Raw genomic sequence first — 25,438 nt, forward strand, 5'->3', positions numbered from 1 at the left:
GATTAGGGTTATTTCTTCAATGATAAGAATAACTTTAAATTCTCAATTAAATTTGGATTAACATTGGATAAAAGTTCATTATATCTTCCCATACCTAAAAAGTCTTCTAAAAATCTCAGAGTTTGTTCGATAAATTCTTTCAAACTAATGTTATGAACAGGATCATTATTTTTACTCAATTCATGTTCTCTTAATTGTTCCGAAGTTAATGGATGATAAGACATTGATTGTTCCGTAACAATATCATTCAAATGATATTTCTCACAATCACCATCACTTGTTTCATTAATTTCCTCCAAGATATCAATCCATAAACTTATAATATTTTCAAATTCTGTTAACACCACTAATATTTTACTTCTTAATAAACTTGAAATCCCAAGAATATGAACCTTTTTAAATTTAGGATCATAAATATCTTTAAAACAAACTATCCAAATAGAAATGAACCGTTGGATAACTTGTTCAAAAGTCATATCACCATAAACACATCTTCTGTCATGAATTGGTAGTAAAGAATTCTCATTCATAGTTGGTAGTTGTGAATGATAATTTTGTAAAAACTCTAATAATGCATCAGGGTTCGCATAACTTATTCTTGCAATAATTTGTAAAATTTGACCACATTGGTAATTCGATAATCGTTCCTCTTTGAAAACGCTATCAAATAATGATGAAAGAATATTTGCCTGATAGAAATTAGTTAATAGTGCATTTTCATAATCTGATTCGTTAGCAAGGACTAATATCTCCCAGATTTGTAAGATTAATTCGAATGAATCTTCTCTTAACTTCAGTAAAAATCTGGCAATTTCTGTGAATATTCTTTGAAATGATTCACATGCAAAGATTTGTTCTTGTGTCAATATTAACATGTAACTTCTGATTAATTCTAATAATGTCGGTAAAATCTCAGTATGAGCTTCAATTCCAAATTCTAAATAGGGTAGTAAATCAATGAATGTAGTATTAAACGATTGTTCCTTTGGTGAATAATTTTGTAAAAGAGCACCCCATAGTTCGTAACCATCTTCATTCAAGAGTTGATAATGCGAAGATTCTGGATTACATGCAACGGAAATAATTGGAATAGCAATATCCCATGTCAAGTAAGAATGTGGACCTAATGATATGGCCAAATATTTTAATAATCTTAATAATGTGTTCGCTAAGATGGATTCTGATGTATTATTTGCAGCATGTTCCCAAAGATTTGGTACCACTTGAAGTATTTCAATTAAAAGTTTTTGATCGATTAATGGTTTGGTTTGTGAAATAATATCACTTAATGTGTTCAAAACGTACATTCTCGTTTCTGTTAATGATACAGAGGGCAATATTTTTCGTAGCAATACGGTAACTATATCAGTCAAAAAAGGTTCAAATACATCTTTATTAAAATTCCAATCATCAATCATAGTTCTTAATGATTGTACAACTGTTAATTGAACAACTTTATCCTCATCAGAAGCTAGAACATTTTTAAAAAATTCGTAACATAATGCTTTACTTTGTTCGGAACATTTTACGGTAGACCATTCGTGTATGATAAGTGCCACTCTCCTTCTTATAATCTTTAACTGATCAGGTTGTGTATTGTTGTTTGAAGCTTCTGGTAAGAAAACTTGAACAAGTAACCTGTCGAAATCAACCATATCACTTACCGCTGAGGCACTTAATTGGAAACTTGCGTATATGGCATCTTTTTTCAAAAATCCATCCAAATCATCCCCCAAATGGTTAGCTTCATTTTCAATTTTGTTCAACAGGTATGGAACCAATAATTCTGGGAAAGAGTTAATTAAATCTTGGAAGAAATTTTCAGCACATGGTCTAATTTGATATTCATAACTAGCTACAATTTGTTCATTAATCCATTCTTCTGGATCTAAGAACCAACTTTCTAATTCGCTAGGCCTTAATTTTAAATACCAATCCATAAGTACATCTAATAATTTCTTCACTAAATTTTCATGAAGAAATTCATTATTGATTTTCATTATTGATGATTCAATGCTAGCTTTATCGCTTCTTACTTTCAAAGTAATGACGCCTTTTTTATTTGTGAAATTGATCACTCTTTTCAAAAGTAGGAAGCCTCTAATTGCTGCATGCTCCCAAAAGTCACCTGTGACATCAACATTTTCTTGGTAAACAATTTGGGCTTTTTCGAAAAGTAATTTAGTGTAAACTATCAATATTGAAGTAGAGCATGGTAATAGGATGAAATTTGCAGGGCTTGAAGTGACTAAATTATAATATAATTTACCATAACATTTGATAAATTTTTCATAAAGGTCGAATTTATTGAAAAATTCTTGGTTGGCTAATAATAATTCGAAATGAGTAATGGAAAGTTTCATAAATTCACAAACAGATTCATCTTTTTGAGGACGTTCATAACCTTCACAAACTATTCTTCTCAAGACTTTCAACGACAGATATGAAACTTGTAATTTAGATAAATCGTCATCGCTTAAACTTTTTGATTTAGTCCAATCATCAAATGATTCTAGATAAATTCTAACAATTAAGGGGAAGATTAATGGAACTTTACTTTGCATAGCTGGTTTACATCTACCAATTCTTGCCGTACCTAACACTTTAATAATTTGGTTAATATACATCAACATATTATACACTTTAACGTTATTACATCTTACGTTATGGTCACTTAATAAAGATTCTAAGTGTTCGAACAAATCAGGCCATTCTGCTGGGAAATCCAAACGAGCAATCTTAGCAATTGCTTGGGCGTATTGTATACCTAGCTGGTTATTTTGTTCGTCAATGAGTTCGAACAATCTTGCTCTTATAGAAGCCTTTTCGTCTTTATTAATAGCGTGGACTCTTGATGATCTCCAATATCTGTCGACCCCATTTTTAAATTGGATGGCTGCTAACCATCTTGATTGTAGTGTATTAGAGAGATCTAAATAAATAGACTGTAAATAGTAGTGGTATCCAGGTTGAATTTCCCATTGTTTTAATTGTTGTTCAGCAGATTTCTGTACTTGAGAACCTGCTTGTTGTGGGTTCCCTGCTTGTTCCAACGTTTGAAGGACAGCCAATTCTGTCAATGTAGCTGTATTAGACATGACAGGTTTTAAAGAATTGTGGTAAGAATTGTAGGTAAATTGTTTCTCTTGATAGATATTTATATGCTAATGAACGTTTGTGCTTGACCTGGTTTCTAGCTGAATATAAATCACTTATGATAAAAGGTAAGGGTCCCACTCCATGCAATTAAAACTTTGAAAACTGGTCCAATGAATTATTAATATACGCAAGTAGACTACAAGACTAAACTATAAAGCTGAAATTAGTTTATAGGTTGAATATAAAATTTTACTTGCTCCATTTTTTATTGGTCTTTAAATTTGATAAGATCCTCTTTCTCATCTTTCGTAGAAAGATTTTTTTGTTAATGCGACCGGGTTATATAAGAATAATAATAATGAAGCTAGTTTAGAGTTACAATTGAACAAATGAGTGAGTGAATGTGTGAATAAAGTTGCAATATATATTGATGAAGTGTTTCATGATGGATTGTGATGACGATTAATGTTCTCATGAAGATGGTGCTTCCTTTATAATTGAAGACGTACGGGAAAAAAGGGGATGATATAACGTTACATAATGTATAAATTCTGTGTTATAACTATAGTCAGTCTATAGAAATATGTTTAGTGTAAACAACTGAAAAAGGATATTATTATCAAGTGGTCCATCTATGAGCTTCATTATCTCCTGACCATTTATGCTCAATATATCCTAATTCCTCTTTGACTCTTCTAACAGTAGCAGGATCCCCCATGTTCTTACCTAGATTATCTGAGATCTTGACAGCATGATTTCCATTTACTTTCAATAATTTAATAACAATATTTAATGGTTCACTTTTTTCATTTGGATTTGATTTCTTTTGGAAATCATTTGTGAAATGTGTACCAATACCAAATGTAGCTAGTAATCCATTCCTTTGAGCTGCGTCATTATATTTGATCGCTTTCTCAACATTCAAAGAATCAGAGAAACAAATAGATTTACTAAATTTAGGTAATTTCAAGACGTCTAAATAATGATGAGCAATTTTCTCGGCATATTTTTCAGGATCACCTGAATCTTGCCTAACACCAACGTATGCATCTGAGTATGGTGGATAGAAAGATTTTAAGAAATCGTCAGTACCAAAAGTATCAGTTAATGCTAAGCCCGCATTTTGGGCCCCAAATGTCTTGATCCAATAATCCATGGAATCTTTATTAGCATTGATATAGTCATTTGATATTGCTGCCACACCCATGACCCATTCATGAGCCACAGTACCAATAGGTTTCAACCCAAAATTTTTAGCAAATAAGACATTAGAAGTACCTAGTAGTAATTTATCGTAACCTTTGGAAATATCTTCATTTATTGCCTTTAGGATCCCTTGTAAGACTAAGTCTTGGGTCTTTAACGATCTACGGCGTCTAGTACCAAATTCACTAAATTGTAATCCTCCTTGGAAAAGTTTCTTTGCCTTTTGTTGAGCATTTTCAATCTGATTTGTATAATCCCAGTCGGTATCAACGAATTTGAAATATGCTTCTGATACAAGTGCTAAAAGTGGGATTTCGTATAATATTGTATCTTTCCAATTACCTTCAATAAGTAAATTTATATCATAGTGATTGGTACCTGGTTTTTGGGTCGAGGAAAATTTAATTTGGGATGACGGATCTAATGCGAAGTTTTCAGAACCAATATATTCCAGATAATCATTTGGTAAATATGGGATGACTTCCTTAAGATATGCGATTTCATCCGGTTGGAATCGTAAATCGGCTAAATATTTAATCTGTTCCTTTAACCAATTTATGGCTGGTTCGTTGAATGACATTTGTGAAGATCTGTTGGTATATTTGTAAATCACATTAGCATTTGGGAAATTCGTAAACACTGCTGCATGCATGGTAATCTTATACATGTCTGTATCTAAAAGCGAAGTAATAACAGGTTCGGACATGATTGATAGCTTTATTTGACTTGTAATTTGCTATTCTTGTTATTAATCTTTTAGGTTGGAAAGAAAATTCTATCAATACTTTTCTTTTTTAAATTGTATCGAAGTTGAGTCTATATTGGTTAGAAACGTAAAAAGATTTAGCAACGTCTTAATCTCACAATATCTGTGGATGTATCCCTTGAACTTGGTTTTACAGGTGCCTTGAAGGAAAACAAAATCAATAATATAGAATAAAATAAGTGTGTTTTCCATAGATATATTTTATAAAATCATAAAATTATAAAATTGTCATTTGAGTCGTTTTGATTTTTCTTTTTTTTGGCCCTCGACGATTATTGGAAACAGGGTAACACATACGTCAAATCGCGTCACATTGGGATAAAGTGACAGAGAGGAAGTGATCGAATATAGTTTCAATACCAGATCAATTGTTTTGTACTTCTCTTCTTACTTATATGTATAGTCTATGAAGTTACGCTATTTTACAAAATTCTCGATGTACCATTATCATTAATATGTGCCTGAATTGTTCCTCTACTTAGTAACCTCAGCTAATAACTTTCATTACACTATCGAATAATGTATCCATTTGAATGTTTTGAATATTGTCGAACATACCTGTAAAGCTCTTCATATTTAATGATTTCTCCTTCTTTTCACCGTTTATCAAGTCGGTCACCATATCGTCTCCAGCCTCAGCATCTATGTTCGTGTTAGTCTTGTTTGATAATTTTCGTAATTGTTCTACAAATTTATCACCTGTATTCAGGTTATTTTCATTACTTGTTATCACCTCGCTGCCTGTAGTAGTCATTAATCCATCAAATATACCTTCTTTATTGACTTCATCGATCATTTCATTGTTCACTGTAGTACCAATAACACCAAGTCTTAAAGACATATCAAGGAAAATGAAATCACTATCATAATTCCAACCAATCCATGAAATATATTCATCATGATTGAAAATGTCGATCTTAACAGAAAGATCTGAGTTAAACACAATAATCTTGGAATTATATTTCACTTCATCCTTTTCATCTTGTGCTTTCCCATTTAATACGAGAGCCACATTTCCAGAATTTTGATCGCATGCAATTAATCTTTCCAAATTACCATTCTTGTATGCACCATCAACAAATGGATATATATCGAGGGTAGTTACCACAGCACCTAATAAGAGATTAATAACTACTAAATTAGTCTTCGTAACCACAATTAAATTAGAATCATTACTCAATGTAATGGTTTGAATTTCAGAATCAAAATTAAACTCATGACCCACTTTAACAAATCCTTCCGATCCATCTTTATCATGATTAAATTCCAATATTTGTAATTTATATTCAAACCCATGGAATATCAAACTACCATCATGAGACCATGCCACTGAGACACAATTACTAAAATGGTTGAAATTAGGAGGTAACATCTTAGTCAAAGACCAATTAGCAACACGCGCATCTTCATTATTTTCCTCTTCAACAATACTCCAGTATTTCAGACCACCATTATTATCAGCTGTCAAGATACCAATTTCCTTCCCAGGAAATGCAATTGGAGAAGGAATCAATTTAATAATAGGAACATTGATACCATGAGGATTTATAATTTTGGTTTTTAATTCCCATTGATTACTTTCTGGGATTAATGACCAAAATTTCAAAATATGAGTTTGATCATTTGATGAAAGTAAATCAGAAGGTTGATATTCAATCTCGTATGTGATTAACCAATCACCGTTATGAGTGAATGTTAAATTGGCAATGGTTGGTTCTTTAATGTTTAATTCTGTTTTCACTTTACCCATTGAGTTTGATAATGTAGATGTCATATTTTGATATGAGATTTGATCATTTTTGTAAAAATTAAAGATTTGTAAAGAGGAGACGTGAGGGAAATATAAATTCTTAGTGATAGGATTTATCTTTATACATGTTGTGAAATCTTGTCTTTTCAAGTTATGTAATTTTCTTTGTTGTTTTTCTTGGAATGAGATAAGTTTAGATATGGAATTGGACATCTTTGTGTTTATTGAGGAAATTGGTTGGATTGTTGATTTTATTGGGTTAGCGAAAATTGGTAAGGGACCATTTATTGATAATTTTGATATTAAATCTGAAGAGTTTAATAATAATATTTGATATTGAGACATTGTAGGATTTTCAATCATTTGTAATGAAATGGAGTAATATTTGGATCCAATAATTTGACAATCTACAATGATACCATTTAAACGGGGTAAAAATTGTTGTAAGTTAGTTGATAATTGCCAGAAGATTAATACTTTTTCCCAACCACCAGATAAAAGATAAGTTCCATCTTCGTTAAACGCTAGCGATAATACTGAATCTATGTGCCATTTTAATAATCTTGTTTGTAAATTAGCATTTTCACCTAAATTGACGATAGATATTACACCTGAAACAAACCCCAATGCCAATTGAGAGGCATTATTATCGATTGCCATTGATGAAACGTATCTTGAATTGTTGGACGTAGTAGCAGGTTGATGTTGAGTTGTTGTCTTGGAAAGAACTGATGCAAGTGGGAACTCTCTTTGGTATGAATCATCAAATATTGATTGAATATGTATCATTTTTTTGTCACTTGTTGATTCTTTATTTTGTGATAAAATAGCTATATAATGATCATTGGAAGACCATGTTAATGAAATGACATTTTCGAATGATTTAATCAATGCTAAAGTTGGTTTATCATCTGATGAATCATATAGATGATAAGTTGCCAAAGAGGATGAAGGTTTATCTACGATTGTTAGAATTTTCAAAATTGCTTTACCTTTACCATCCGTGGATTGGAATACTTTAAAGATGGATTGTTCAGGAGATAGGTTTAAATTGACTATTTTTGGTGATTCGATTAATTTTCCTTTGTAATTTAAAACGATAATTTGACCATTTTTGGTGAAAATAGTGATAAATTTTTCTTCATTTTTCCCCTCATCTGCTGACAATGTAAGTAAATCACCTAATGCAATATGAGCTACAGATGTAGAATCGAAAATTTTCGATAATATTTCATTGTTATTGAACTTCAATGTCTTTACACATTGTCGTGTCTCTATTGAAAACAGTTTAATTTGGTTATTGAATGGGACGATATAATTCAACTGATCTGCAGTCAAACAAGATATATTCTTATTACAACTGGAAGAATATGATGCTCTTGGTAGGCTTGGAGTCCCACCAGAAACTAGGGATAATTTATATTGTTGTGACACTGTTGGTTGGACTTGAGATTGTGGCATTATTTGGACGGTATATGATATAGGTATTTTATCCTAAAAGCAATCGAGAAGGAGTAGAATTTTGCTTATTGGGAATCTTTTTCAAGCCAGATAAATAAAAGTAAAGAGCCGGTTCAATATTTCAATCTCAATGATAGATTGGCTTTGTTTCACTATTATGCAGCTAATGTATGATAATAAATCTTAGCTACTTATCTCATCTCATCTCATCTCTCATCTCATATCGCATAATATTTTTCAATATTTTTCAATTTGTCAAAATTTTTCATTATTCAAATCTACCGTTGTTAGTGATGTCTAAGGGGCACGTGTATTTAAATTATTGGAGGTTCAGATTCGGTTAAGGAGGATTATCTTCCAGCGGGTAACGCTTTGTCGCAAATGTCAACAACGCGAAATTGGAGATTCAATTTCATTTTTCATTTTTTCGCGTTGTTGTTGATAATGTTTTTGTTTTGTTGTTTTCTTGATGTGAAATCTCTGGTCTGTTTGTTCGTCTTTTTGCTTGGAGAGGAGGGAGTGATTAATTGCAATCAGATCTTGTCTGCGTTATCTTTTTGCTTCTTGTTGTTTGTTGACGTATTTTTTTCTTTTAAATGTTTCCATTTGTTGATACATGTTATTATGAAGAGCTCTTTCTTTCCTTTACTATTCTTTGCTTAGACCAATCGAACGATCGACAGAAACAACGAACAAAGAACAATGGCTCCAAAAAAATCCACAACAACTGCTACAACTGCAAACAAAAAGAAGGAATCTTCCTCTTCTCCCTCAGGTTCCAAATCGTACAAAGAAATCATCATTGAAGGTCTAAATGCCTTAAAATCACGTAAGGGAGTTAGTCGTCCATCATTAAAGAAATATGTTAAAGAAAATTATCCAAATATGGCTAGTTCAACTGCTTTTGATCATCATTTCAATTCTGCCATTAAGAGAGGTGTAGAAAGTGGTGTTTTTGCCCAGCCAAAGGGACCATCTGGTACTTTGAAGTTGGTTGCTCCAACACCAACTTCTTCTTCTACTGCCAAAAAATCTACTACTCCATCTGCTACATCTTCATCTGCTGAAGAAAGTGATAAGGAAAAGAAGCCAGTTAAGAAAGCCAAGAAAACTACAACTACAACTACAACTACAACGACTGGTGCCACTACCAAGACGACCACCGCTACCAAGAATACAAAGGGTGCTGCTACCACTACTAAGAAAGTCAGCAAACCATCCACTGCCAAGAAAGGTAAATCATCATTAAGTTCGTCTGGTAGCCCATCATACAGAGAAATGATCATCAAGAGTATTCTTGCGTTAAACGAGGGGAAAGGTTCCAGTCGTCCAGCTTTGAAAAATTACATTAAAGATGAATATTCCAATACCAAGGATAAAAGTAATTTTGATAATTTATTCAATGCTGCTATTAGGAAAGGTGTTGAAAACGGTGAATTATCTCAACCAAAGGGACCATCTGGTGTCATTAAAGTTTCCAAGAAGGGTAAGTCTCTAATTTCTGACCTAAAAAAAAAAAAAAATAAAAAGGTGATTTTAATTATCTTCTTATTTCTTATTCTCTCTCTTTTCTTCCGTCAAGCTATTCTTATGTTTTATTACCTCTTTTTATTTTTTTCCCTGACTTTACTGTGGCCCCTGATTGTATTATGTATTATATATTATTGTAGTCTGAATCCCCAAATGGATATGCTCGTGTTTATTCATATCTGTATATTTTGTTATTTAACATTCTAAAAGATTCTATTTCGATTTATTTATGTGTTTGTGTTGCGCACTGTGGGGTGTTCTATTATGAACCATACATTTCAGCACGTATAACACCTGAACAAAGGGCCATACCATACATTATATATCATTTATTCTCTATTCTACGTATATTTCGTCCCTGTGACAGGGAAATGTGACAGTGACGTTAGGTTCTTTCGCCGTGTATAGCTACACACCCATACACCACACAGTCACTATTTGAAAAATCACGAACTCCTGGCGTCAAACACCCACTCACAAACAAACAAACAAACAAACAAACAAGGAAGGAAAAACATCAAAACGGAAAAAACAAACAAGGAAACAAGGAAACAAGGAATGAAGCCCCGATTCTCTTTTGCCCTATTTGTTCTTTCCCTTCAAATGACCTAACAAACAACAACCGAAACGACAACAAACAACAAACAACAAACATTCGAACATATAAACAAACCAATACACGAAATAAATCCATATCTCATTGCAGTCCTTTATATACAAAGCAATCGATCCACACATATTTGCATATACACATACACCTAATGGACACTTCTGTTTCTGCTACGACGACAACTACACTCGTCGCTCCTGCCGCTGGCTCTGGTACCGGTACTGCTGTTAACGAACCTACTAGAAATAATACCAATAATAGTGAAGCTTCCCCAATCCCTTCTGGCACTGCCAATGCCAATGCCAATGCTGATGCCGATGACAATGCCACTGACCCTGCTAATACCACCAGCACGTCTGCTCCTACCACAGCTGCTACAAGAACTAACATACATCCCTCTTTGGAGGGAACTAGATCTCGTCACCGTACAACAACAACCAACAGTGCCATAATTCATGCAGAATTGAACTCGGAAAATTTAAATAGATTCAATAATATCATTAGAGCTCTACCCTTAAGAACAAGATTGACCATTTCATCATTATGTCTATTAGATAACATATCCACTCAATTATTAAGATTATTAATCTTTAATGCTGGTTCGCCACAAATATTGGCTCTATTAACTGATAAATCCACTTACTTAAACTCAGGTGAAACTGACATCTTCCAAACTTTATTAAAATTGTTTAAACAAGTTAGAAACATTTATAATTCAAGAGATCCACTATTAACTGTCCATGATGTAGCACCAGGTTTATGGTTCCCCAATTCTCCTCCACCTTCCCTCTTGAGAGGTCACGAACCATACATCATCACTGCAATCCGTAAGACAAACTTACTAACATTCCTACTAACAGCAGTAGGTTGTTTCAATTACGGGTTCGAATTATTACAATCATCATTCCTAGACATCTTCTGTCCAAATACACTATATACACATGGATCTGGTGAAAATAATGGGAAATTCTTAAAATCTCAATCAATCTTATATCTAGATTTGAAAACTCAAGCTTTCATCTCCGCATTAAAGGAATTTGAAAACAATTCAAACGATATACCAAAGGATAAACAAACTGAATTATTAGATACCATATTTCCATCAGATTTAGATACTCAATTAATACATAGAAGAACTGGTAACATGATCACTGACTCACAACCATTAAATGAACTACTAACACCTTCTGAAAAGGATTTCGTAGAAAGATGTGATCGTCGTAAGGAAAATTTGATGAATTTCACCACATTCAATGATTTAGTGATAAATTATGATTGGAACCATTTCATTAGAGAATTATTAGAATATTGTAATAAAAATATGGGACTAATCATTTGGGGGAAGAAAGGTCGTGGTAAATCACCATTGTATTGTTTCGATAATACTGAATTCGATAATCAAATACTATATGCCTCAGGTGCAACCACGGAAGGTATGACCTCACATAATACCACTGCCGCTGCTGCTGCTGCTGCTGTCGGTGTCGGTTCACAGAGTTATCCACTTGTGGATTCGTTCAATTTACCGGAAATGGAAGAGGACAATGCGACTGCTGGTGGTGCTGGGAACACAACGGGAACACAAGGTTACTTACATCATGAAGATTCTATGGGTCCTTATTCTCAACCTTTCGATGGTACGAATGTTCAAATGGATAATGATACGAACGTTAATAATAATACTGTTGATGCTGCAGTGGCAAATTCAAATATCCCCGCTGCTTCCATCAAGAAATTGAAACCAAAGAGAGTTTGGTCCAAAGATGAAGAAGATGCTTTGATTGAAGGTATAAAAGAAGTAGGTCCATCATGGTCAAAGATTTTGGATCTTTATGGGCCAGGTGGGAAAGTTTCAGAAAGTTTGAAAAATAGGACTCAGGTTCAATTGAAAGATAAGGCAAGAAACTGGAAATTACATTATTTGAAAAATAATAAACCATTGCCGGATTATTTACAAAAAGTTACAGGGAATATAGAAAAAGCTTATAAATCTAAAAAGAAACAAAAACAACAATTACAAGAATCTAACGTTCCATCAGGTGTTTCTTCACAATCTAATACACCGGTGCCTGACAATAATAATAATAATAATAATAATAATAATAATAATAATAATAATAATAATAATACAAACAATGTTGACGATGCTGGTGGATTGTTTGGTAATAATGATGATACGTCAGGTTTCGATCCAAATTTGGAAGCCAATATGTAAAAATAAACGTGTTGCTTTCTCTCCTTCCTTTTTCTCTTCTTTCTTTCTTTCTCAATTTTTTGAAAGTTTTGTATTATAATAACTCGATTCTAACTCTCACGCAGTATATCACCCTATATGTGACTGTGTTGATCTTACATTTGTATAAATTTCTCTATTTATAACTAATTATAACTGATTTCTTACGTTATTCCTTTTCACATTCTATTCTATTTTAAAATATATCTTTATAAGAGATTTTACAAAAATTAAAGGCCATATTGCTTAAATCGAGCTTAGTTTATTCAGTGTTTTTCTTAACATACTCCCATAAACTTTTCAATAATCCCTCCGGTAAACTATATAAATCAATGACAAATTCTCCTTCATCAACATTATTCGTTACAATCATTTCAGGTGTCTTATTATCAATAACCATTTGTACAACACCAACAAGATCATCTTCATTTAATTTAGTCATTGCAACAGCTAATTTCTCCATATCAACACCACCTCTAATCGTAGAAATAGTACTAGTCTTACTCTTCTTCTTCAAAGGTTCATTCCCATTTTCCATACCACTAGTTATTGATGATCCTTTCCTCTTATTACTATTATTAACAATAACATTGGCAGGTGTACCAATGACACCATTTTCACTAATAACAGTGCTATTACTTGTATCCTCCACAGGTCCACTCTTCGCCAGTTCAGTAACAAGTAAAGGTTTATTAATCGGTACTTGGATAATATGATCCACTTCATAAGTATTTTTCAAAAAATTCAAATCATGACTAATTTTCAAATCACCAGCTTTTTCCAAAAAGAAAACACTAATATCCAATGGAAACCCACCCCATCCTTGTTCTTCAATCTTAAAGGGCACTTCAGTGACTGTCCGATTGGGATTCTCAAACGTTGGATGCAAATGATATATCACTTTATCAAAAATCGTGGCAGGGATTTCTTGCTTCGTTTCTTCATCAATTAAGACAATCTCAATACTCCATTTTCTAACAGGGAACCCTTCAACTGGAGGCACATCGGGTAAGATGTCTTGTTTCGTTTTAATCCTTATCGTTCTTCTCACAGACTATATATAATATTTTGCAATTGGGTTGTGCCAATTTCATACATTTTTCATGTTAGTAAAAAAATCCTGTTCCCAGAAATAGTGTTCTTGGTACATAGCAATGAAGGACATTTGTAAATGTAACATACAGGAACCATAGTACAATAATATTCACGGTTTTACCTCAATTGCCTATCTGATTTCAAAGCTGCGAACTGTTCTGTTTTCATAAATTGTAAATTTTATTCATTAATGAATGAATACCATTTACACATTTCATGTTTTCATTGTTTTCCCATAAAAGCGTCGCACTGTGAAAACAGTCCAAATTGTCAAATGAGTTATATATTAAATAAATAGAAAGAAAAAAGGATAATAATAAAAGATTGAATAGCTATTAAGTTAAAGAATAATGTAAAAAAAATAGTAAAAAGAATGCAATCACGGATGTATAAGTGATGCTAATTAATAGCATTGTACAAAAAGTAACGTAGTCAATGTTATGACCATAGCAGTTGTCATTCCTACTTTCAGGTTCGAACTTTCACCTTCTTGTACTATACCTGGGTTATTATTACTAGATGTATTATTGGAGGAGCTTGCATCAGATGAAGTTGCATTAGTATTTGTTTGTTTTGATCCACCGTTCTTAAAATCTGTCTCACTTGATCTTGGACTAGACACTACAGTGGTGGCTGTGTTAATCTCGAAAGTAGTTGTACTTCCAAAAATTTCACTAATATTTATTTCAGTTTCATTAAATTTTTTATCCTTTATCTTTGTCAAGGAAGGATCAACATTGAATAATTGTAAATCTCCATATTCTTCCTCCTCATCAGAATTTTCCTTTTCCTTTTCATTTTCAAGGTCAGATTCATTTTCATTTTCATTTTCAAGGCCAGATTCATTGGTTTCCATGTCAAAATCTTCATCAAAGTTTTCGTTTTCATTTCTAACGTCATGTTCGTCTTCGTTTTCATCGTCGTTGTCGTCCGCCTCATCAGCATCAATGTCATCGACATTTTCTTCTTGAATAACTGTATTATCTTCAATAGCATCTTCAACTTCCCTTATATTAATGAATTCAGGTTGACCTGGCATGTCAGCAAAAATAATATTTGGGCTGTGGCTTAATATAGTTGATAGTTCTGGTGTTAAAGATTCCTTGTCAATGTGTAACGTTAAAGGTTTATGGTCTAAACCTGTAACAGAATCACCTCCTAAATCATCAGTAGTTAGGTATAAGTTGACCCTTTCTGTTAGAACTGAAGAAATTAAAATTGAATTAATAATAGAAAAAGATAATTGATTCCACATTGTTATTACTATTTAAAATAAAAGTAAGAGTAATTTGAGTAGGTGCTTGGTATGGTGTTCTATTTTACGAAAAAGAGAACAGAGCTTGAAACTTGGAGAGAAATAGAATTAGAAATACACAAAATGTAGTCTTCTTCTGTTCTTGCTTTATATAGTCTGTTTCTGTCTGTCTTCTTTTTCTGTCGTCTTTTTTGTGAAAAAAACGTCAGAAGTGGCACAAAAAATATAAAATGTATTTATAACGGGGGAAAACATTAAAGAAAAAAAAGGAGGACGCCAGAACATAATATGTAACTGGAAAACTTTGTCGTTTTGGGATCCTTTTACTTTTAACATGAAGGTATACTATTACAATAATAGAATATATGATTTTCGTGAATAATAATTACATATTGACATTATCAAATTTCCCATTGAATGCTGTTTCTAACCAATAATATAATTTCTGATAAATTATTACTTGCGCATTATGGTATCTAATAGAATGGTCTGAATCTGGGAAAATATGCATATCATAATTTCGTATGCCCGCCAAATTTAATTTGTCTAGAAATTCATAACTGTTTTGTATATGAACATTATCATCTGCTGTTCCATGTATAATTAAAAATCTATTCAAGTTTTTAAATGGTTCAACATCTTTTACTACGGATATATCTCGATATCCTTCTTCATTATTCAATGGAGCATCCATATATCTCTCTGTATATATAGAATCATAAAATGTCCAGTTAGTTACAGGCGCTACAGCCATGGCATACGTAAATGTTTCACCTTTATCATATTCAATAGTTTTCAATGTAGTAAACCCACCGTATGACCACCCCCAAATAGCAACTCTTTTCCTGTCAATATGAGGTTCATTCATCTTAATGAATTTTTGAACAACTTCTGTCACGTCACGAGGTTCATAAAATCCTAACTTCTTTTTTGCCCAGGATCTGAATTTCCAACCTTTAGTACCTGTTCCCCTTGGTTCAATTTGTAAGACAATTGCATCTAATCCAGAAGCCACTGCTTGCTCTAATAAAAAGGATGACTTAGTGGTAAAAGTCTGAGAGCCTGGTCCACCATATACATTAACTAACACTGGGTATTTCTTCTTTGGGTCCATGAATGCTGGTTTAATCTCAATATAATTGATCGTCACGCCATCGTCAAGAACAATATTTTTGTAACTAGTCACGGGTAAGTTGTATTTTTCTAAAGCTTCTTTGAATTCTGAATCATCAGTTAAATTAATCACCCTACCAGACTCACTGTTAGCATCTAAAACATCAGATAATGGACCGACTCTATACTGTGGAGTTGAAGAACCTAAATATTTAGCCATGGCAAATCTCCCGCTAGAACTTAATTCGAAATCATAATAATCATTTTTTTGGTTTGGGTCCTGTAAAGTTTGAACAGTATAATGATCGTCACCACGTTCATCACTGAGAGACACAGCATATAGATGTTGTGCCATTGGACCAATTTGGTTAGCTGTGAAAAAAATTGTATCTGATTCATATTCAAAACCTACAATACCTCGATCTGTCACTTCCCATTGTCCTTTAGTTAACTGTTTTCCCTCCGTAGAATTTACAGTTGGAAAGTAAAATAAATGATTATAACCTTCTTGATCGACAGCAATATCGACGTATCCAAACTCAGTTCTATCAAGAGATTTCTTTGGTGGAATTGGTAAAATTTTGAAAGTTTTTTCAATCCAGCCATTATATTTAGTGGAATCGATCTTCCGTACAATTTCCAATTTTGATTCTTTAGCATTATAACTTTTCACGTTCATTATTTTCGATGCACGGTCTGTTTCTTTAAAAAGGAAAAAATCTGAACTAACCCATTGAGCATCGTATAATATGAAATCATAGTCTTTGTTTCCTGTATTGATTTGATAGAGAACACTGTTTATTAAATCCAACATATATAATTGGATTTTAGGATTTGGAGTACCTGGTTTAGGATATTTTATTTCCTTAGTAAGAGGGAACTGATTACCAGTGGTATATAATGGGAATTGATAAGATGGTACATCAGTTTCATTAATCTTGGCAAATACAAATTTGGAATCATCAGGTGCCCACCATATTCCCTTGTCCGATGCAAGTACTTCCTCTTCATAAATCCAACCTGTCTTCGCGTTAAGAATGTTTGAAGATCCGTCATTTGTAATTTGAGTAACTTTCCCATCATTATAAGCTGATTTAAGGTATAAATTATTCTCATAAACGAAATAAACGTAATTGTAACTTGGTGAAAATGCAGCGTATGAAAGTTTTTCTAAGGAATTGCTAGCTGGAGGTGTTATTGGAGTAATTTTATTAGTATTTAAATCTTTCAAAAAATAATATCCTTTAGAAGAATGTCTAAATTCCGGAACGATATCAGTCATCAAGATAGCTCTATCTAATCTATAATTGAATATGACATTCATCACGGTATATTCTTTATCATCATAAAAGAATTTCGTACTACCTAAATCTTGTTCGAAATCTTTATTGAATAGTTGCTTAGCCACAAAATGTCTTCCTAGATCTTTATCTTCTACTGTATAGTATAAACCTGGATCCATATCGTGGGATTGTAATCTAGAAGCTGGTTCAATGAAATGGAAAGTCTTATGATCTACTGAGAAGTCGCCATTAAATATGTCATTAATGGTAAATTTATTCCTTTTTCGAGACAAGTTACCATTTTTCCCATTTGATCGAGAAGAGTCACTTGGTGTGTTTAACATGGGTATAATTACGATAAAAAAAACTAGTAACAAAGCACTGGTACTGATACATAGCAATTTATTTTTATTATGTGAATATTTTTTGTGTATATACCAACTTTCCCATGAAAGGTTTCTGTCAGGAGTTGGTGAAGAGGAAAGTCTTTCATCATCATCGTCAAGTAAGAATGAAGAAGGTTGTTCTCGAAGTGATTGTTGTTCTAGATCTATATCTGGTATCGTTTCAGTGAAATATGAGTATCCATCTTGTTCTTGTTGTTCTTGTCGTTGTCGTTGTCGTTGTTCTTCTTCTTGAGTTTGCTGGTGTAGATTTAAAGGTGGTGGTATATCGCCCATATCATCCATTTCAAAATCAGATCTCATTGATGCTCCTGAAGTTGCTTGTGGTCCCAGAAACTTATGACTATTCTTCCTCTTGTGTGTCTTAATAAAAGTTGACATATTATTTAGCGTAATCGTCTGTTACGTATTCAAATAATAATTGGAACACGAGGAAGTAGCAGGAGGTCGATATGAAGGTAATTAGGTAGGTTATTTACCTCGAAGAGGATATAGTACAAGTCCTATGTAGTTGTCTCACGTTAATTATTTAGTTGAAATGTTTTTATTCAATGTTATTGATGACCATTATAGGAAATTAAATGAAGTTCGTACACTTTAAGATAAATCGTTAATGCGGCGACGCATAAGCCCCAAATTGAACATATAATACTTAAATAGTTTACGTAATAGGTAAGAACAAGATATTCCCAATTTGATAATCCAATTAAAGAAGTAAATTCAATGATTTCTTTAAAAAAAAGGTTGATGTTTTTAAATTAAAGGATGAATGTTATAAATAACAAAAAATAAGTAATTATTTAAATAATATATATATCATGAACCAATAATCTATTGTTGACCAGCCAAAGCAGCGATCTTGGCAGCAACACGAGCATCTCTTTCTTCCTTGGTCAATTTAACTTGTCTGAACTTCTTAGATTCAGCAGCATATTGTTCCTTAGTGAATTTCTTTTCAGTGGCCTTGAAAGCTGGGTCAGCTCTGATAGCAGCATGAGCTTCAGTGTAAATGTCTTCCAAAGAGTCAGCATCAATGTCATCAGCTAAGTAACCCTTGAATAATTCAGAGAATCTTTCTTCATCATCGTCAGCTAATTCTTCCATGTATTGAGAGACGTGACCACCGAAGATGTAAGTTCTCAATAAATCTGGGTCTAATTCTTCAGCTTCGAAATCCCAACCTGGGAATCTGTTTTCAGAGTGAGGAATGTACAAACCACCATCAGAAGCACCCTTTAAGGCACCGAAAACTCTAGCACCAGTGGTAGTTCTTTGTAAACCGATATCCAAGAAGACCTTGAATGGACGTGGACCATCTTCGACGGCTTCAGTCAATTCGTATTCACCTTCAACTTCTTCGACACCCTTGTAGGTTTCGTCTAAGCCTAACTTTTGTAAAGTTCTTCTTGCGACCAACAAACCGGTAGCGTAAGCGGCAGCCCAGTTAGTTAAACCATGAGTGATACCGTATCTTGGTAATTCATGAGAGTAAGCAGCGGCTAAGACAATGTCACCAGTGATGGTAGAGGAGACAATTTGACAGATGATGTCTTTGTTAGTGAATCTAACGACTAATCTGTACTTTGGAGAGTTGTACTTAGCCTTGTGTTGAGAAACTAATCTCTTTCTTTGGTAGAAATCGGTCTTACCTTCTCTTCTTCTTCTGAAAGGAGTTTGGTAACGAGAGTGGTAAGCAGAGTTCTTTTGGTTAATTTGGAAAGCCATTTTACTTCAAGGGTTGTTGATGGTTTATTTTTCGGAAATTGGAACAAGGATTAAAAAAATAATAATGCAATTGAGTGATAAAGATAAGCAAGGGCGTTAAAACGATTAAGAGGAACTGTAACAAACACTAATATCCATCTATTAAACCTAATCATTATATTAGATTTTGAATAATATCGTGTCCATCGTTTCCCGGTAAATTTTTCAATTCCATGGATGAAGTACACAGTGCAGCACGCGATGAGTTGTGGCCAGCCGGTCGGTAATGTTTTTCATTTTCTCCTCGTCTCATTTTCTAGAAAAAAAAGCGACCAAATGTTTTGAAGAAAAATGAATAAAGACGTTGGGCAGTGCGGTGTACTGCTGTTTAGTGTTAAATCTTTACACCTTATACTATAATAAAAGGCACAGTCAAAACTATGCTAAACACCCACCCATCTTCCCGGCCCTTCAATTCTTCTTGTCGTCGACGGCGGCTAATATGAAGGGCTTCACAGTAAAGAGAACATTTATAACCATTTTAGAGGTTGATATACTGTCATACGGTATAGCTGCCACCTTGACTGAACACTTTTATTAAATTTATATATATGCACAAGAAATTATCCAGTTCCATAGAGCAGCTGAGATTGTTCACTACTCGCCCCCATAATCGTCATCGTCGGGGTCCTTTACCAATATTGAACCCTCTGGTATCACTGAAGCACCATCACTTACCGCTGATCCATCTCCATAATGTGCCCTAAAGAATGTATAATGCAATATAATATCATCAATATTTCGCATTGCTGGATCGCTAGCAAAATCAGGATCAATGAAAAAGAAAACAGGCATATCAATCTCTTCTCCCGCCGCTAATTTTTGTTCTTCAAAACAAAAACATTGTATCTTATTAAAATATTGAGCAGCCTCTCCAGGGCTTATACTATAAGTAGCCATCCCAATAATATCCTTATCACTATTATTCTTAGCTTTATAAAAAGCCAACGCGGTCTCACCAGGTAATACATACACTTCTCTCTGTTGAGGAACAAATTTCCACGGTAATATTTGTGAAACTTCGCTAGTAAATGATACCCTAATTCTTTTTTCTGTATCTACAGGAATCAATTTATCATCTGTAAATTTACGACGATCTGTAATGGGGATACCACCAAACCCTGTTCTAGCACAAATGGCTCGATATAAGGGGACCGCTGCGTATGCTAATCCCAGAAACACTATCGCTACACTACTAAAATATAACGCGATGGAACGACCTTTTTTCCTCTGTTCTTCGACTCTTTTCATGTTTCTTAATTGTTGGATTTGACTTCGAGTAAGTTTATTGATATCAAATTGTAGTGGTATCCCTTCATTTTTCTGTTCTTGTTGTAAGCGTTGAGATAACGAATATAACCTTGTTATAGGGAGTGTAGATATGGGCGTTCGTTTCAAAACGGTTTGACGTAATATAGTGTCACCATTACAACGTTGCAATAGTAGTATCTTGGACGTTAATGAGTTTATTCTTCCGCTAACTCCTGCAATTCTTGAGAAATGAAGCATTGTTCTTCCCCAGTGTCTAAGAAAAAAAGGTTGTATTTATTCTTTGAGTGACCGTGATACTTGATTGGCCTTGAAAAATCATATAATTATGGACACTTTATATGTCTATGACAACTTCCCTCAGTTTGCAACCACCCCTTGGTATTTTGTTTTATAGTTCTTGTTTTATATTTTTGTTAAAGGTTTATCGCTTTAAGCGCTATCTATCTAAACTTCACAGATTTCTCACATGAGTGTTTCCAATATTACATACGTACATGAACTAACGAAAAGAATAAGTTATGCCAAGAATATATTAACTTAAGGTAGTAGGTAGTTATTTGACTGCCAAGAACAATTTCTGCAAAGCATAAGTATAATTAATGGGACAGTCTAGCAAGACGAACAATAACAGCAGCAACCCAACAAATAAAAAAAAGGAACGAACCATTAGATCATGTATTTTCTGTAGAAGATCACATGTTGTATGTGATGAAGGTAGACCATGTTCTCGATGCATCAAGAGAGACATTGCTCATCTTTGTAAACTTGATGAAGACGCTCCAACTGTTACGGGAACACTTCCCTCCTCTACTAAGAATCCATCATCATCATCATTGAATAATACCCCGAACGATCCAAATATACAATCACCGGCAGCATCGTTTGTTAATAATAACAATAATACAAATACAAACATGCACGTGGATAACATATTAGCAGGGTTGGAAACTGGGATACCAAGTTTATTCCTACAACAACAACCAAATTTCATCTCAGAAAATGTCGGATCAGAATTTAGTTCACTCAATGAATTTTTAACAATGTTAGAAAATCCATTATTAGTTAATCCTGCTGCACTTCCTCCTGATTTAAATACAAATACAAATACGAGTACAAACGGGATCTCGGTTCCTCATACAAAGGTAGACCCTAATACGAATTATCCTGCCATTCAGCCGAAACAACCTACTATTGATAATGCTACAACGAAAAACAATAGCATGCTGAGTTCTACTAGCATCGTTCCAAATATAAGCACTACCACTACTACTGACACAAACGTAAATCTGCCGTATAATACCAATAATGATATGAATGTAAGCAATAACAACATCACGTCAAGAAATGAACAAGTAGTGCAGGAACAAGAAACAGAAAACGGTAACAATATAAGCAGTAGAAGAGGAAGTTCACGTTCGACCTCATATGAGCAAGCTCCTACACCAAGAGAACAATTCTTCTTAACAGCAGCAGACCCCAGTACGGAAATCACCCCTGAGGATAGATTAAAATTGGTAATCAATGCTAAGTTAGAAGCTGGTTTATTAAAGCCGTACGATTATGCCAAGGGCTATGGTCGATTACAACGATACATGGATGATCATATGGATATTATATCTAAACAGCGCATTTTAAAACCTTTATCTAGTATTCGACCTGCTTTTAGAAGTATTGCTAGATCTTTGAAAGATTTAGATTTGATGCTTGTGGAGGAGAATTTCGAAAGATTGTTATTGTCTTATGATAGAGTTTTCACTTCGATGAGTATGCCTGCTTGTCTTTGGCGACGTACGGGAGAAATTTATAGAGCTAATAAAGAATTTGCCATGCTGGTAGATTGTACTGTGGATGAATTGAGAGATGGGAAATTGGCTGTTTATGAATTGATGACAGAGGAGAGTGCTGTTAATTTTTGGGAGAAATATGGATCTATTGCATTTGATAAGGGCCAAAAGGCTGTCTTGACGAGTTGTCATTTGAAGACTAGGAATGGTGATAAAGAATGTAACTGTTGTTTCAGTTTTACAATTAGAAGAGATCGGTATAATATTCCTATATGTATAGTTGGTAATTTTATACCCATCACCTAATGTAGCGTTTTTATACTAATGAATAAGCATTGCCTTCATAAAGACACAAGAAAGAATAGAAAGATTGATTCCATATATATATATATATATATAGAAGAAAGATATATTAGTCCTACCAGCCCTTGCATAACTTGTTATAATTAAAAGCAAAATACACAAAAGGGCACTAAGATGAACTATGTCTAATTTTTTCTCTCCGATGGACTTGACGCTTGGGAACTAAATTGTAAATTAATTCAAGCAACACGGTTTTAGAGTCCTGGATTATTAATCCGCACGATTAATTAATCAATAAAATGATTGGTTTCTTTAAAAGGAAACTAAATAAAAAACCAGAACAGCAAAGACAAAAAGAGAAGAGATGACAAAATTGATTAATTTGTGAAAATCACCTTTCGCTTTATATACTTATCGTTTTTCAGAGTGTTCTTGAAAAGACGAGTGAGAAAAATATTAAGCAGAAAGGAGGGTAACGAAAGATTGAATGAATAAAAAGAATGAAGGTCTACGTAAAGGTAGGTAAAGGAGGACAGCGAGGAATAGAGACAAAGGAGGCTAGCATCACAGGATAAGAAATGCATTGAATATTATCCTTAGAACCGTATTAGAGTAATGGAGCCATGTACGTAGCTGCTAGTTTCTCAAGGTCTCCTTTAACTGGTATTTTTTTATTCTCTGTTCCCTGAAGCACCAGAATTAGGCTATAGCGAGTTAGTTCATTCACAAGACTGCATTTATTGAATTATGTCCTACGTACGGATATGCATCAGTCTATAGACGCCCGTCCTTGCGGGAGATCCAATAAAAAAGGGTATGTGCCTCTGCATAATACCATTATGCATAAAAAGGTACATCGGCTGTCCGTTCCCACATCTATGAATGTGATACCACTCAGCAACAGAAAACTTGATTCAGGAAGTGATTCTATAGAATGCTAGTACGACAGGGTATAGCAAAACATTGAATGGTACAACCTAAACCTACGAACCAGAACAACCTACATAAGGACATTAGATACTCTGTTCTGATTTTCAAAAAACTTAGAGTACCCATTCATTGTCATTGCCTTAGACAGCTTACCCGAAAGCGCTAGCGACTCGCTACTCATTATTTGCTAATGCCACGAACTAAAATACCTGTTCTATCTCGTAACATCGCCATCTCTATGATTCAAATACAGAAAAAAAAGCAAGGTCGATTTAGGATATTTTGAAATTGGGGGAAAGTCATACGGAAGTCCTTCCCTTAAATTGTAAACTTATATACAATTATCCATGCCCTCAACTTCAGAATGTAGCAGATTTTACTAGTGTATACTTCGATGAAAAAAGCAATAGTAGGAAAAAGACCAGTTTTAATTAATACGTGATTGTTTAGAACTTTTCTAGTACGTAATTATTTGTTATCTGAAAGATCGTTTATAATTTGGATAAGGCCCGCGATAACTTACATTACTCTCTGTACACTCATTGAAGGCTTGCTTATGGTGATATTTTTTTTCATTAATAGCAGAATAAACTACTGCAACAGGAACTAGTTGAATGAACAATAATCTGATTTGGCTAAATATGATCTTAGGTATAACATACAGACAGAAGCTTTCGGCTCTTTACATTAGTTTTGATACGTTTTTGTTTTTTCATGTTCTTTGAAAAATATTTATTTAAGAATATATAAGTAATGAAATTCATAGGGAAGGTAACGTTTGTATGAATATATATATGTGTACTTTGTGTGCATTTGCAAAAATTTTGATTTTTTAAATTTAATTCAACACAGTATTTTGTTTCCTTTTAGATTTATAATCTTGAATGGCCGCTTTAATAGCATCTTCAGCCAACATAGAACAATGCAACTTAACAGGAGGCAACGACAACTCTTTTGCAATTTGTGTATTTTTAATTCTTTCAGCATCATTAATAGACATCCCATTAACCATTTCAGTCATATATGAAGATGATGCGATAGCGGATCCACAACCGAAAGTTTTAAATTTAACATTTTCAATTATACCAGTTTTATCATTTACTTGAATTTGTAATCTCATTACGTCACCACATGCGGGGGCACCAACTAGACCTGTCCCTACGTTTGAAGCTTTCTTATCTAGGGAACCTACGTTTCTTGGGTGTGTATAATGATCGATCACTTTTGGATGATAGAATCTTTTCCCTGGAGACCACTGATGAGCAGTTTTGTTTTTTATTGATTGTGTTAGGAGAGTTCTTGATAGTATTGATGAGGGCGAGTATCTAAACAGAGGTTTTGTTAGTGTTATAGATGCAGTTCTGACGAAAGCAGATGATCTTAATAGAGGTAGCATTGTTATTAGCTCTAACGTAAGCGTCGATCTATAGTGCTAGTAACGAATATTGATGATTGCTATGCTCCTGGGGTAAGAATCAACTGTTTGCCAAGAAACCCTTTCTATTTATATACATATATATAGATACAGATGTATCTGGGCCTTGTGTGTATGACAAATGCAGGGTGTCATTTTTTGCTTA

General features: G+C 33.6%; 12 protein-coding genes across 12 annotated transcripts; 3 read left to right on the top strand and 9 right to left on the bottom strand.

Annotated features, from left to right (window-relative positions):
- Nucleotides 1–8: 8 nt before the first annotated feature.
- KAP120 (karyopherin KAP120) lies at nt 9–3,098 on the bottom strand (the record flags this gene model as incomplete). The annotated part of the gene is made up of 1 exon (XM_003670229.1): nt 9–3,098. One exon carries the CDS (start codon nt 3,096–3,098, stop codon nt 9–11), a length of 3,090 nt encoding a protein of 1,029 aa, XP_003670277.1.
- A 620-nt stretch (nt 3,099–3,718) lies between these two features.
- NDAI0E02180 (nicotinate phosphoribosyltransferase) lies at nt 3,719–5,011 on the bottom strand (the record flags this gene model as incomplete). The annotated part of the gene is made up of 1 exon (XM_003670230.1): nt 3,719–5,011. The coding sequence occupies one exon, from the start codon at nt 5,009–5,011 to the stop codon at nt 3,719–3,721; it is 1,293 nt and encodes a 430-aa protein (XP_003670278.1).
- A 547-nt stretch (nt 5,012–5,558) lies between these two features.
- Nucleotides 5,559–8,282, bottom strand: NAN1 (Nan1p; the record flags this gene model as incomplete). Its single annotated transcript, XM_003670231.1, has 1 exon — nt 5,559–8,282. The coding sequence occupies one exon, from the start codon at nt 8,280–8,282 to the stop codon at nt 5,559–5,561; it is 2,724 nt and encodes a 907-aa protein (XP_003670279.1).
- A 702-nt stretch (nt 8,283–8,984) lies between these two features.
- On the top strand, nt 8,985–10,019 carry HHO1 (histone H1; the record flags this gene model as incomplete). The annotated part of the gene is made up of 1 exon (XM_003670232.1): nt 8,985–10,019. The coding sequence occupies one exon, from the start codon at nt 8,985–8,987 to the stop codon at nt 10,017–10,019; it is 1,035 nt and encodes a 344-aa protein (XP_003670280.1).
- Nucleotides 10,020–10,573: 554 nt separating this feature from the next.
- TBF1 (Tbf1p) lies at nt 10,574–12,637 on the top strand (the record flags this gene model as incomplete). Its single annotated transcript, XM_003670233.1, has 1 exon — nt 10,574–12,637. One exon carries the CDS (start codon nt 10,574–10,576, stop codon nt 12,635–12,637), a length of 2,064 nt encoding a protein of 687 aa, XP_003670281.1.
- A 280-nt stretch (nt 12,638–12,917) lies between these two features.
- Nucleotides 12,918–13,846, bottom strand: TAF14 (TATA-binding protein-associated factor TAF14; the record flags this gene model as incomplete). Its single annotated transcript, XM_003670234.1, has 2 exons — nt 12,918–13,709; nt 13,838–13,846. 2 exons carry the CDS (start codon nt 13,844–13,846, stop codon nt 12,918–12,920), a joined length of 801 nt encoding a protein of 266 aa, XP_003670282.1.
- A 307-nt stretch (nt 13,847–14,153) lies between these two features.
- Nucleotides 14,154–15,005, bottom strand: SPO19 (Spo19p; the record flags this gene model as incomplete). The annotated part of the gene is made up of 1 exon (XM_003670235.1): nt 14,154–15,005. The coding sequence occupies one exon, from the start codon at nt 15,003–15,005 to the stop codon at nt 14,154–14,156; it is 852 nt and encodes a 283-aa protein (XP_003670283.1).
- A 385-nt stretch (nt 15,006–15,390) lies between these two features.
- Nucleotides 15,391–18,186, bottom strand: STE13 (Ste13p; the record flags this gene model as incomplete). The annotated part of the gene is made up of 1 exon (XM_003670236.1): nt 15,391–18,186. The coding sequence occupies one exon, from the start codon at nt 18,184–18,186 to the stop codon at nt 15,391–15,393; it is 2,796 nt and encodes a 931-aa protein (XP_003670284.1).
- A 450-nt stretch (nt 18,187–18,636) lies between these two features.
- Nucleotides 18,637–19,530, bottom strand: RPL5 (60S ribosomal protein uL18; the record flags this gene model as incomplete). Its single annotated transcript, XM_003670237.1, has 1 exon — nt 18,637–19,530. The coding sequence occupies one exon, from the start codon at nt 19,528–19,530 to the stop codon at nt 18,637–18,639; it is 894 nt and encodes a 297-aa protein (XP_003670285.1).
- Nucleotides 19,531–20,166: 636 nt separating this feature from the next.
- On the bottom strand, nt 20,167–21,078 carry COX11 (Cox11p; the record flags this gene model as incomplete). The annotated part of the gene is made up of 1 exon (XM_003670238.1): nt 20,167–21,078. One exon carries the CDS (start codon nt 21,076–21,078, stop codon nt 20,167–20,169), a length of 912 nt encoding a protein of 303 aa, XP_003670286.1.
- A 362-nt stretch (nt 21,079–21,440) lies between these two features.
- Nucleotides 21,441–22,931, top strand: RDS2 (gluconeogenesis transcription factor RDS2; the record flags this gene model as incomplete). Its single annotated transcript, XM_003670239.1, has 1 exon — nt 21,441–22,931. One exon carries the CDS (start codon nt 21,441–21,443, stop codon nt 22,929–22,931), a length of 1,491 nt encoding a protein of 496 aa, XP_003670287.1.
- Nucleotides 22,932–24,696: 1,765 nt separating this feature from the next.
- Nucleotides 24,697–25,254, bottom strand: ISU1 (iron-binding protein ISU1; the record flags this gene model as incomplete). The annotated part of the gene is made up of 1 exon (XM_003670240.1): nt 24,697–25,254. One exon carries the CDS (start codon nt 25,252–25,254, stop codon nt 24,697–24,699), a length of 558 nt encoding a protein of 185 aa, XP_003670288.1.
- Between the last annotated feature and the right edge of the window lie 184 nt (nt 25,255–25,438).

Source organism: Naumovozyma dairenensis, chromosome 5, assembly GCF_000227115.2.
Source record: "Naumovozyma dairenensis CBS 421 chromosome 5, complete genome".
NCBI classification, from domain to species: Eukaryota; Fungi; Ascomycota; class Saccharomycetes; order Saccharomycetales; family Saccharomycetaceae; genus Naumovozyma; species Naumovozyma dairenensis.